Genomic DNA, 13454 nt, shown 5'->3' with positions numbered 1-13454 from the left:
GTGAGCTTTTCCCTAAAAAAAAACACTTGCATACAATTCTTAGGGATTTTTATGTTCAAGGAGACCTGACCCTAACACTCAGGTAATAAACTCGATTGCCAACATGTAAACCAAACCATGCAATCCAACCTAGCAAAAGAGTTTTCAGCTGTCCTATCTTATTATGCTTTCTATCCGTCGTTAGCCTCTGGCTTATTATTTTCTTATTTATTTTGTATTTTCTATGTATATATACTCTTTCATTTGTTAGTGTCCACACCCAAAAAATCCTATACTACATGTTCAAAAAAAAAAATCCTATACTCTATTTGTTTTTCTATATATATGTTTTAGTATAATTGTGGTTAATCCAAAAAAAAAAAATCTACAAGCCAATTAATTTGTCTGTAACACAGTTATAATATTGAAAGCGCTTTGTCGAGTGGGGGATGCCTGATTAACCAATGTTATTTCCACCCATATAATTAAGTTTCGCACTCTCCATTTCATCATCTTCAACTAAAAACTAAAAGATCAGTCATTTTACTCATGACTTTAAAATCACACCACCTGGTTCACAATATGCAGAAAACTTAAAAATTTGGAGAGAAATTAATATGATAAAGCTCATGCTAAATCTCTCTTTTCTATTTTTTTTTTTTTTCAGTAACTAAAATTATTACATTTGTCTGTTGATCATTGTGCGCTAGGAGATAAATATATATTATCCTTTCTGAATTAATAACTTTGGCACACACGGGTAAAAATAGTTGTCGGATCACAAGTTTTGCAGTCAAAAGATTACACCAATAATTAAACTGCACCCTCAACAGATGGAGCCTCTTTATTTATCAAATACACACGGAATCACTTGCAGTTGCATGTATTATATTATACATATAAAATGAAAAATAATATAATAAGAAATAGAAGAATATAAATTCCACCACTCCTTTATTAATGAATCTATATTTACATATAAACTAATTTAAAACATTAAAAAAGAGACCCCTTAAAACCACTGTTACTAGAACAAGACACAAATTAAAACAAAATACATGGCTTGATGCTTTCCAGTTCCCATTAATTTATCAATTTAAGTTCACGGAGCCCAAGTCTACAACTCGTCTTCATGTGATGTGCCTCTCTTCTCCACGCCTCAACGTTCACCTGCACTCTTTGTCTCAGAGACCGAGCCAGACATCCCCCACTTCTCCCAACCTGCCGACACTGCCTCCCCCTCATCACCTCACCGTCCATAGTACATACATAAATCCAAAAATCTCACTCATCTCATCTAATAATATAATATACATATATATATATATGTATATGTATATATATATATATATATGTATACACAGAGATATCAAACACAAACTCAACTAATTAAACACAACTCCTTCGATCAAAATGCTGCACTTAATACTCCTCTTGTCACTATCTTTCCAATCTCAAATGCCTTCAATTCTGTCCACAACCTTCACACTAACCAACAACTGCGCCCAAACCATCTGGCCAGGCATTCTCGCCAACGCCGGCTCAACTCCACCAGCATCAACCGGGTTCGCACTCAACCCAAGCACGTCAAGATCCATAGTCACACCAGCACCATGGTCGGGCCGCTTCTGGGCGCGCACGCTCTGCTCCACCGACCAATCCGGACGGTTCACGTGCGCCAGCGGTGATTGCGGGTCAGGCACGGTCGAGTGTTCGGGCGGAGGTGCGGCCCCGCCCACGACACTGGCCGAGTTCACACTCGCAGGCGGAGATGGGACCATGGACTTCTACGATGTTAGTTTGGTCGATGGGTATAACATTGCGATGCTGGTGGAGCCCAATGGGTCGAGCGCGAGTGCGTGCGCTGTGACCGGGTGCGTGGCTGAACTTAATGGGGCGTGTCCGGTGGAGCTCAAGGTTGGGGCGGGGATTGCGTGTAAGAGCGCGTGCGAGGCGTTTGGGACGGATGAATACTGTTGTAATGGTGTGTATGGGAACCCAAACGCGTGTAAACCGACGGTTTACTCAGAGTTTTTTAAGCGGGCGTGTCCGAGAGCGTATAGTTATGCGTATGATGATGCTACGTCTACGTTCACTTGCTCGTCTGCGGACTCTTATGTGATTACGTTTTGTCCTGGTTTGACAACGAGGTAGGTTGGTTGGGTTTGTGATTAAGTGTTAATGTGTGTGTGTGTGTGTGTGGGAGAGATGAGGATTTTGTTGGTTGGTTTGTTTGTTTGTAGGGTGAAATCGGAGGGGAGAGAGAGTTCGGGAATAAGGCCGTTGATTAATGATTCGATGGTGTTCTTGGGAGTGCGGACTAGCTCGGCGGTGGCGAAGGATGTGACTGGGATGGTGATTGTGGGGTTTGGTTACTTGTTGGTTTGGGTTTGTTATGACCGGTGATCTCTTGCTCAGATTTTGATTGGGTGTAGTTGGAGGATCTGCAGTTTTTTTATTTCATGTTTCTTTTGGAAACTGCGATTTTTTTTTTATATATATATATAGATAATACTACTGGTCTAGTGGGTGGTTGGCTGGAAATTGGGTGCATCTAGCTGGTTTTTCCTCTTTTTTTTCTCACTGTTCAAAAGGAAATATCTTCAGTTTATTTTCCATCCAAAACCATGTTGCAAAGATCAATTAACATAAACTATAAATAATTTAAATATTTTTTTGTGTTTTTATATTGGTCATTCATCTTTTAAAAGTTATGATTTAATTTTATTTTTAATTTTTATTATAATTTAATCACCCAAATATATGTTTTTAATGATGATCACACATGATATATATCAATTTAGAAAAAAAAATATAATATATAGCCACAAGTAATTATTGTTAATAATGTATATTTAGACATCAAATTATAACAAACACAAAAGTTACCGAAATAAATTGTATCCTAACACTAAATCACAGTAACTTTATATAAAAAAAATCAGATATTGATATTTGTTCCATTTTTTTTTTAAAGATAAATTAAATCCAAGAGTTAGGATTGAAGTTCTAGTTAAGACGATTTTCTATTTATACTTCTTGAGTTATATCCAATCAGTCACTATCTCCACCAGTATTGTGTTAGAGAAGAATTTAAGAAAATATTAAAAACTATCCCCCTAGTTCCGAACACACTGTTGCTCTACGCTCTCTCATGCAAGATACAATTTGCATTGACTGAAACCAACCCTAGAATACTGCTGTAATGATTTAAGCTATGGAGTAAAAAAGATTCAACAAATGTTTTTTTAATAAATATGGACAACTGATTGAACCTCTGGACGAGGAAAATAAAATAGGCTTGAAAATAACTAACTTTTTTTTTTTGTAATGTGGTCAATAAATAGTTGAAAATATTGCACAACTATGTCCAGAAAACAATCCCTTGCGTTGCCTTTCTTTGGAATTCAAAAATAGATGCATATATATATATAGATATATTTTTGATGGTTGAATGTCTTCTGTTTTAGATCTGTTATTAAACGTTTAACTTAATTTATACCAATTGATAATAATATCTTTTAAAAAAGTATGATGGGTGGCATGTTCGCCATCAATACACCCACTTTGTATTAATGAATCCATAGATAAATATGGATACATACAACCTTAATACTACAATTTATCTACCAATCTTTCTCGTTGGGTTGGGTCCGTTGGGAGTTAAAAGGCTTTACAATTTAAAAAAAAAAAAAAAGTTGATTTGATAGGAAAAATAAGACTTTATATAAATTTCACAATTTTTTTTACCCAATTCATGCATAATCAGATTTAAAATTTCACTTTGTAATGAAAAAATAAATATTAATTTTTTAATATTAATATTTAAAAATAATTAATATTTATATTATTTAAATAATTCCAAACAACCATCAGCCTATTGGTAACCAGTTAAAATTTTTAACAAGTAATGAAAGTTCAAAAAACATGTGAATATATTTCTAGCTATATGAATAGTGATTGTGTCCCTGACTTCCCCTAAATGAAGCCGCTTGTATGCGGCCCCGCCCCATCTTTTGTAGCAGCTCATCTTGGCAAAAAATAAAAAATCTCTTATGTAAAATCTTCGTTTAAAAAAGACCCAAAATCAAACCCCAATCCAAAGCTCACATAAAGTAAGAGCACAAATGTGTTGATGTATTTATTCTATACATATGTGTCCCTAACTTTTCCCTAAATGAAGCCGCTTGTATCCTATTTATCAAATAATAATAATAATAACACATGGTACCTGCCGAAATGGCCAAAATGCAAAAGGGATAAAAGGTAAATAAACCATAATTGGTGAGTGATGATAATTATAGGCCCTTCAACATTTTCGTCAATCTCTAATTTAAATCATGAGAAAACAATCCATGTAATTTCAGACATGGGCTGACCATGAAATTTCAGACATCTGAACTGTAAACAGACCATTTTTCTGATTCAGATCAACCATAGCAAACGTACAATCAGTAAAACAAAGCTACTGCAGCAGGGTACAAACCTTGGCGATGTGGAGAAAAACGTTTCTTCTCAGAATCTTTCTTGCCAGGAATTTCAAAACCACCTGCATGTCACTTGACCATAATGGAGACAAGTAAAAGACCAAGCAACTGCTTGTGCTTGCGACACAAACAAACTAAACTTGTTGTTTTCATATGACACCAATGTAGAACTCTTTTCCCTCAAGAGTCAAGGCGGTAGTAATTAAGTGAATAATAGGAGGCTAAGAACAATTAAACCCAGCAAAATGGTAGGATCTATAGAATAAGTAATTGGGCCAAAGCATGGATATGTTAAGAACGTCACAACTAACAAATCATTATATAACCAGCCTGAAAATTTAGCTCACTAATAAATGCAGATACAAATATAATCTCAAAAAATAAGAAAGTTTTAGCTATCTAGAGACAAGGAAAATAGAAAATTGATAAAATCCGCCAAGCATTCTAACACATGGCACCCTGGACTATAAAAACATCCAAGCAAAATCCATTTTCAATGACATTAAGCTTACCAAACTCCAACTTCCAACAGACACCAAGAGAACAAGCCACAAATTCATCATTCAGCAATCAAACTCAACAAAAAAATAATTAGAGTCAACAAAGTCGAACTCCAATATTAAACTGCTAAAAACATACATACAAACATACATTTTCAAATAAATTAAGCTTATATAACTCTAACTAGCATCAAACGCCAAGAAAACAAGCTTCAGCTATCTAACCCAACAATAGATAGAAATCCCAAACCTAAACAGGAAAACCATACAAAAGAACATCCATTTTCAATGGCATTGAGCTAATCAATTCTACTACCTTCAATTATATAAGAGAGCACAAAGAATTAATCCTTTTGTATAAGCTACATCTAGAACCATGTGAAACAGAAGCTGGCTCCATATACAAGACTAACAAATCGATCCAAGTTCTGAAAAGCCAAATGCAATCAAGAATTAAAATCATCTCATGAGGCACAAGCAAAATTAATGTATAGATAATTCAAATCCATAAGCATAAACCAGATCAAACGAAGGTACTAAGATCGTTGCAATAGAAGACATATCAACATCTGATAATTTCCTCCCATGACTACCAAAACGAAAGCGCAGGTCCTCAAAAACCAAAATCCAAACCAAGACACGAAATTCATATACCCAATCCTTATGAAGCATAAGCAAAAGGGCGAGACAAAACCATGAAAGAGAAGGCAAAGGTTGGGATCTATGCAACCTTAATTTTTTCCAGGGCAGTCCCTGGCGAAGTGCCCCGATTCCCCGCAGTTGAAGCAGCTTCCGCCGCCGTTGCCGCTACCACCACCACCACCGTACCTCCCACCCCCGCCACCGCCGCCGCCGCCGCCGCTGCTCTGGTAGCAGTCTCGGGCCATATGCCCAGCCTCACCGCAAGTATAGCAACCCCCACCGCCACCTCCTCCACCACCGCCGTAACCCCCACCACCGCGGCCACCACTTCTCCCACCGCCACCACGACCTCCCCCTCCATTATACCCGCCACCATACCCACCACCATACCCACCGCCATAGCCGCCGCCTCCATACCCACCACCACGGCTCCCTCCGCCGCCCCAACCACCACCAAACGCATCTCTGCGGCCACCACCGCCGCCGCCACCACCACCACCGCCCTGAATAGCAGATCCATCAGGTCCAGTGACGTCAACGGCCTTGATCCGACCATCATCGCCCTGAGCGACGCTGAACTCGACGAGTTCCCCATCAGAGAGAGTCCGGAAGCCATCAGCCTTGATGCACGACTGGTGAACGAAGAGATCCTCAGTACCGTCGTTCGGCGAGATGAAGCCGAAGCCCCTCGATCCGTTGAACCACTTCACCGTCCCCTGGACGCGCGACATCGCCGACGAGCAGGGTTCGCCGAAACCCTAAGAAAGAGAAAGAGAGAAAAAAAAAAGGAGGCTCAAATTGAAGCAAAGAGTTTTTGGAGTATATAAAGCAGTGGACCGGATGAGCTGCATCGCGTGCCACGTGGACCAACGAAGGGAAGATATTTCGAATACTTGATTCGAAATGTTTGTAGGACTCCTCCTTGTCATCATCGGAGGGTTGGGAGAGTTTCAGTCTTGAATACTGACCGTCTGATTAGTATGGGTTTTCTTGGCCAAGATGCTCCTATTGTAAAATATAACCCGAATTAAGAATAGTATTAATTTTTTTAAAAAATTTTGAAAATAAATATAACGCAAATACTACTTCGGTCATTTTTATATATCAATTTTAACTAAATCAAATGAATTAAAAATATTAGTTAAAATTTAATTGATAATCTAAAAATAAAAATTATTTATAAGATTACTCTTATTTAAAATATGTTTTAAAAAATATATAGTTGAATATAATTTATTCGAAGTTGTAGGAGTATTTTAAATATAAAGAATAAGCCAACAACCATTTGGTCTATTGGCATCGGGTCCCTTGCATAGGGTGTTCGCCTCGAGTGTCGAGCGTGGCTCCCCGACTTCGATTCCCATCTCGCGTAAGATGAGGGCACGGTTCGATGGTGAGCACGGCCCCCCATGTGTTCATCTCTGGATTCCGGCGCTTGTCGTCTTTCTCAAAATATATATATATATATATAAAGAATAAATTTGAAAAAAATAATATTTAACACTTTACAAATTTCTAAATGAACACGTCAATAAAAAAAATTTAAAATGAGACAAGTAAAAAGGACTGAATGTGAATGGAATACTTAAGACTCATTTGGCATTGTTGCCAAATCTTTATTTTTGTTGCCAATTCCAAATTTTGGAAATAAAATAACAAAAACACGTTTGATTAGGTGTTTTTGTTTCCAAAAATTTTGAAAACAACACTCATGTTTTTCAAAATAAAAACAAACTTTTTTTATGTTTTTCAATATATATATATTTTTTTTAACAATTTCAAAACTTTTCCTCCCACTTTTCTTCTTCTGCTCCTCTCTCTCTCTTTTAATTTTTAATTCCTTTTATTTTTTATTTTTATTTTTTTAAAATATCAATTTTTTTACACATCAATACTAACAATTTAAAAAAATATTTATAAAATTTTATTATTTGAACTTGATATTTTACAAATTAATTTATATAGTATAAAAAATTATATTTTTATAATGTATTTATGAAAATTATTGTTTTACCCTTGATTTTTATAAACTAGGATAAAACATATATATATATATATATATATATATATATATATATATATATATATATATATATATATATATTAAAATATCAAATTTTATTACAAATTAGTACAAATAATTTAAAAAATTTATTTTTAGGAAAATATTTATAAAAAATTATTATTTGGGCTTGATATTTTACAAATTAGTTTATATAGTATAAAAAATTATATATATATATATATATATTAAATTTTGTAAGGCAAACCCCAAAAATTTTTTTAGTTTCAAATGGTATAATTTTTATAAGATATTTTTTACCATACAATACCAATATATGTTATTAATTTTATTTAATAATACAATCAAATAAACTACTATAAAAAATAAATTTATAAAAGTTTAAAAATATGAATTTGAAAAAAAATGTTAAAAAAATCATAATAATATAATAATTTTGTGCTAATCAAACATATTTTGGTTTTCAGTTTTTAAAATACACAACAATTAGTGTACCCAAACATATTTTTGTTTTCAAAAAATTGAAAATAAAACAAAAACAAAACAGAAGCAAAACAAAAGTGAAGAAACAACAAAAAAACAAAATAAAACAAAAACAATTTTAAATGACCCCTAAACTATCTATTTTTTAGTAGGTCACTAAACTTTGGCTCATTTTCACTTTGATTACTGAACTTCAATTTGTATCAATTTGATCACTCAATTTTAATTTGATTTCACTGGGTTGTAAATCAAGGGATTTCGACCCCCAAATGAATGATGTGGCTCTTTTTCGATAACATGTACACCTCTAATAGACTTAATAATATGTCATGGGGAAGACTGACTTAGATTTTTAGACAGCCATGTAATCAATTAGGGTTGAAATTCTTGATTTATTGCCGATTGAAATCAAATTAAAGTTGAGTGATCAAATTTATATAAATTGAAGTTCAGTGATCAAAGTGAAAATAAACCAAAGTTTAGTGACCTACTAAAAGATTTACTGAGCTTCCAACAAATAAATTATCCCAAAATAACTTGTATATTTCCAAAAAGAGGGAGTAGTTGGCAGTAGAGGTGGAGCTAGAATTTTTTTTTCTTGGGAGGAAAAAAAAAACTTTTTAGAGAGGATTGAAAAATTTTTTCAGGACAAGTAACAAGTGAAAGAAACAAATAATAAATCTTCATAATTTTTTTAAAAAATATTTTTTAAAATAATATATATACTAATTTATAGAAAATCAAGTTATTAAGCAATAAATTTTTACAATAAAACTTTTGTGATCCTATGTAACCATTTTATTAAATGTTGAGGCTAAACAATAAAATTTTATAAATATGTTTTTTTTTATAAATTAAATATTTTTATAATATTTTTAGAATAATTATACTACTTTGCAAAAAAAACCAATTGGGGCTTTTTTTTAAATATTGTATACCGACGTATGTTCTGTATTATTTAACGAAATGCGCATTTTGGGGGAAAACGGAAAAGTTTTCATGTTTTCTATTTTTTTATTTTTTTTAATTATTAAATAGGAAAACTGGAGATTTTGTTTTTTAAAATAAAAAAATAAAAAGTGGAAACCGGGATTCTCTCTCCCGTTTTCCATTTTTTTATTTAAAAAACTGTAATATCTATAACCCTCACTTCTAACCACCATATTATCTAACGGCCATAAAATTTTGTTTCCGTTGGATTTTTTTATTATTATTTTTTCTTATATAATACCCATTTCCCATTTCATACCATCTCCCATCCATTCTTATTTTCTACCATTCTAATCTTATTTCAACTTCTAATTGTTCTAGTGTTTTATACTTACACATGTACGGAATTTCTATTGATAATTTTTTATGGTGTTCTTAGGATTACAGAGTGATCACATTTCATCCATTTTGTAGGCAAAGGTAATTTTTTTTTTATACTTAGATAATTTTTAGATATTTACTTATTAATAATTGTATTAAGACATTAGTTTCACATAATAATTGTATTATGTCATAATTATTAATCGTATTAATAATTATTTTATTAGCGCCCCAAGCATGTTTAATTAGATAACTTACTATATTTTTAGGTTAATTTTGTTATTAATAATTGTATTATGTCATTAGTTTTTATGAATAATTTTAGTGGAAATTGCCAAAAAAACCCTCTAAGTTTGTAAAATTGCCAAAAACACCCCGTTAGTTTTGCAATCCCTAAAAACCCCCTCCTTTTAAACTCTATGTTTTTCAAACCCCGAAAGCCTGTAACGGATGTGAACGGAGTGAGTTTCAAATTTTATGGACGAAAATGCCCTTGCATGGGGAGTCGTGGCTGCAGCCATCTCGGCGGTTTGAGAGGAAGTGGGGTGGGTTTCCGTAGGGTAACCCCAAGAGACGAATTTATTGGAGCCGTTTACTTGCTTTTTCTCAACTCGCGTCTTCAGCTTTTCCATTTCCGAAGCTGTCTCCGAAGTTGTCTCTACCGGCGAAGCCTCTGTAATTGCAGCTTTTCCCTTTCCACCGGTATCTCGAAGGAGAAGTCCCCCGCGCAACTAGTTGGCATTTCATCAGTTTGCAATCTAAGGTATTGAGTATGGTTTTATGTTAACTGTTCTGTTACAAAGAAAGATTTTTCGGTTTTGTTTTATGCTCCTGTTTTTGTTGGAAGATATTGAAGTCTGTAGGGGGATTTCTCGGCTGGGGTTTTGTTAGTCTGCAGGGAGATTTCTCGGCTAGGGTTTTGTTTTGTTTTGCATTTTCGTCTGTATACACTATCGAAATAGTTTTTTCAATTGTTATGATTTGTGTAATATTTATAATGTACATTTCCCTTTTCGTTTGATATGGTTGTAGTTTTACAAATGAGGTTGACGTTTAAGAAATGAGATGTTACAGTTTGAAATTTTGTTGTCTCTGTTTAAGTATTCTCGTCTCTGTTTAATAAACTGGGTCTCTGTTTAACATTTGATATCTCTGTTTAATAACTGAGAGGTTACCGTTTAAAACCTTATATTTCTGCTTAAACTTTTGTGAATACTGAATGTTGAATGTGTTGTTATTGTCGCAGGCTTGTGATTATGGCGGTCAACCTAGTTAATGGGTGATGCTATTTGACACCGGTAGTGGAGACCTTAGCTGAATTGAAAGATAACATGACCCCTCGACACTGGGAGATTATTCGAAGGGGGGTCGTCACAAGCGGGTTAAATTTTGTTTTTGAAGAACATGTCTTGTATATCTCAATGTCAATTTTGTTTTCGAATGTAAACTTGGACAAATTCAATTCATTGTTTTTGTTTTCGAAGAACATGACTTGTATATCTCAATGTAAATTTTGTTTGTTTTCAATTGTAAAGCAGGTTAAATTCCATTTAGTTTTATTTCATTATTTAATTTACATTGTAATTGTGTACATTTCAGTTTCATTGTTTAAACATACCATATATCGTTTAAACATCAGTTTGAAAATATTTCAAATTACAGTGTATCCGTTTAAAATAACACTGTCTCTGTTTAAATAAATGCATTCATTGTAAAGAGTAAGAGTTTAAATATGGAAAGTTGCCCATCAATACACAATGTTTCTCTTTAGAAGTCCGCTTATTTACAATGCCTAGTCGGCGACAGTTTCATTGCAAGATCTACGATTGTGACTGGATCCATGGCAACGGCTGCAATGTAACTCGCGGACATCAAACGCTTGCGACTCGATCCTCTTTCGTCTAGGATGGCCAGACTGCCTTCTCATCACAGGCGGTCGCAAACGAAGCTCACGATTTCCGTCTGAAGGCCTGTCATTGTTGGGTATGGGGAATATAGCTTCCTTATACACCAGTTTGTAATTGTCGACGGTGAAGTAGCCGCTAATAAATAGATGGACGTTGGTGTCTGTCTGCATTATTGTAGCGCAAGCGTGTTTACAAGGGATACCATAAACTTGCCACCTTCGACATGAACAAGTTCTGATGGCAAGATCTACAGAGTTACTGCACTGGTCGATCACTTCGTAACGATCATCGACACAACGACCAACACGAAGATTTCGGCTATCCTCAACAATGATCTCTACCTTCGAATGTATGTCTGGGCATAAGTAGGTCTCCCATTTGTTCGCTTGCTCACGCCGGTTACATAACATGTGCATCAACTTGAACCTGGCAAATAAGGTTAAACAAAGACAGTGATGGTTAAATAATTCGTAAACATGTATAAACATTATTGTAAATATTTAAACAAAAGGATTAATATTTAAAGTCAGACAAGTCGAATTAAACAAAGATTGAGAATGTTTAAAGGGTAACACTAAATGTTAAGTGTAAATCAACATTCGCAGACCTTATGGAGTCGACCATTTTCGTCACCGGTAAATGACGAGCTTCCTTGATCCAAGCATTGAACGACTCCGCGACATTTGAATACATCTCACCCCAACGATCACCTCTGAAGATATAATTCGACCAATGTGCCATATCCGATTTATTAATCAACCAGTGATGAGCTTCGGGTGATGTGGCCTGCAGTTCATTCACGGTACCATCGAAATCTTTAGCCGTGGATGCCCACGCAATGCGGAAGCATATAGACCAGCACTCCTCTCTCAATGCCTTCCCAAGTCTGACATTGGCTTTCATAAAATTGGCCTCCAAATGTCGAAGACAGTATGCATGTGGCGAAGAAGGGAAGACTCTCGCAATTGCGTTCACAAGGCCCTTGAACCTGTCCGACACGAAGGTAATTATCTCATGATAATCTCCTTCCTCGTATAAAGCATCGCCTAACTTAGATATGAACCAAGTCCAATTGGCATCGGTCTCGTTGTCGACTATACCGAAGGCGACGTGGAAAAAACCATTGTTTCCATCTTTCCCTGTGGCACCCAGTAGTGTACCCCGATATTTTCCAAGGAGGTGGGTACCATCGAGAAACAGCAGCGGCCTGCAAGCCCTCTTGAATCCCACAATACACGCGCTGAAAGAAAAGAATCCACGTTTAAAACGATCACCGTCTTTTTCCAAGATCGCAACGCTGCCGGGATTTGTCTCAGCCACCTTATCCACATACCAAAGGAAACAGTCGTAGCTGGAGATGTCACTACCGTCGAGGACCACCCGGGCATGCTCTTTTCCCAACCAAGCCTGCTTGTATGGTATGTGGACACCATGTTCCCGCAACATGTCCTTCTGAATGTCGATGGCCTTGTACAAGGCCAATCCTTGAGCTTCTGAATCACTCGTGCGCTAACCCATTTTTTGGACGTTTTCGGATGTGACACCGAACCTATGCCACCACCGCAAGTGTGTGACGGGTTGATTGTCTTGATTCTGAAAGTATTTTTGTTATACTCTTTGATGCATGAAGGCGCCAACGACAACCATCGGCAGCGCATTCCACAGTCACCAGATGTTTTTCGTTCTTTATGAATTTGAAGTCAAAATTCCGTTTGATTGCATGATTTTGAAGTACATCCCTGAAATATTCGACACCGTCAAAACGTTGTCCAATATCCAACAACAGCACTTCAGAATGATCTGACGAGGAAGGAAGACATCCCACACCGTCAGGGTCACCATGGGGATGAACGGGAGCACTCGCAGAATCTGAATTCCTGCCAACACTTCAGTCAAATGAAAAGATCAATATGTTAAGCGGAGAATATAATGTTTAAGTGATAATGACAATATTTAAACGTTAAATTAAATACTTAAGCAGTTACCGAATAACGTAAACGACTAGTACAAGATGTTAACCAGTGACGGACATATTTAAACACTAATGAACCCAAACAACTGGAACAAATAAAAGAGAAGGAACTTACAACGAGTAAAACTCGTTTTCATTAGGATTCGGCAA

General features: G+C 35.5%; 2 protein-coding genes across 2 annotated transcripts; one reads left to right on the top strand and one right to left on the bottom strand.

The window, feature by feature from the left end:
* The first annotated feature begins 928 nt into the window (after positions 1 to 928).
* On the top strand, positions 929 to 2599 carry LOC120272576 (thaumatin-like protein 1). Its single transcript, XM_039279436.1, has 2 exons — positions 929 to 2129; positions 2223 to 2599. The coding sequence occupies exons 1-2, from the start codon at positions 1393 to 1395 to the stop codon at positions 2383 to 2385; spliced, it is 900 nt and encodes a 299-aa protein (XP_039135370.1). The 5' UTR covers positions 929 to 1392; the 3' UTR covers positions 2386 to 2599.
* A 2834-nt stretch (positions 2600 to 5433) lies between these two features.
* LOC120272577 (glycine-rich protein 2-like) lies at positions 5434 to 6408 on the bottom strand. Its single transcript, XM_039279437.1, has one exon. It carries the CDS (start codon positions 6337 to 6339, stop codon positions 5698 to 5700), a length of 642 nt encoding a protein of 213 aa, XP_039135371.1. The 5' UTR covers positions 6340 to 6408; the 3' UTR covers positions 5434 to 5697.
* Positions 6409 to 13454: the final 7046 nt, after the last annotated feature.

This window comes from Dioscorea cayenensis, chromosome 11 (assembly GCF_009730915.1).
Source record: "Dioscorea cayenensis subsp. rotundata cultivar TDr96_F1 chromosome 11, TDr96_F1_v2_PseudoChromosome.rev07_lg8_w22 25.fasta, whole genome shotgun sequence".
In the NCBI taxonomy this organism is placed as follows: domain Eukaryota; kingdom Viridiplantae; phylum Streptophyta; class Magnoliopsida; order Dioscoreales; family Dioscoreaceae; genus Dioscorea; species Dioscorea cayenensis.
Note: the sequence above shows the minus strand (reverse complement) of the source record. Positions and strands in the feature narration are given on the sequence as shown.

Coding starts and splice junctions, on each gene's coding strand:
- LOC120272576 (XM_039279436.1), top strand. CDS start 1,393: ATGCTGCACTTAATACTCCTCTTGTCACTATCTTTCCAATCTCAAATG. Junction 2,130..2,222: donor TGTCCTGGTTTGACAACGAG/GTAGGTTGGTTG, acceptor GTTTGTTTGTAG/GGTGAAATCGGAGGGGAGAG.
- LOC120272577 (XM_039279437.1), bottom strand. CDS start 6,339: ATGTCGCGCGTCCAGGGGACGGTGAAGTGGTTCAACGGATCGAGGGGC.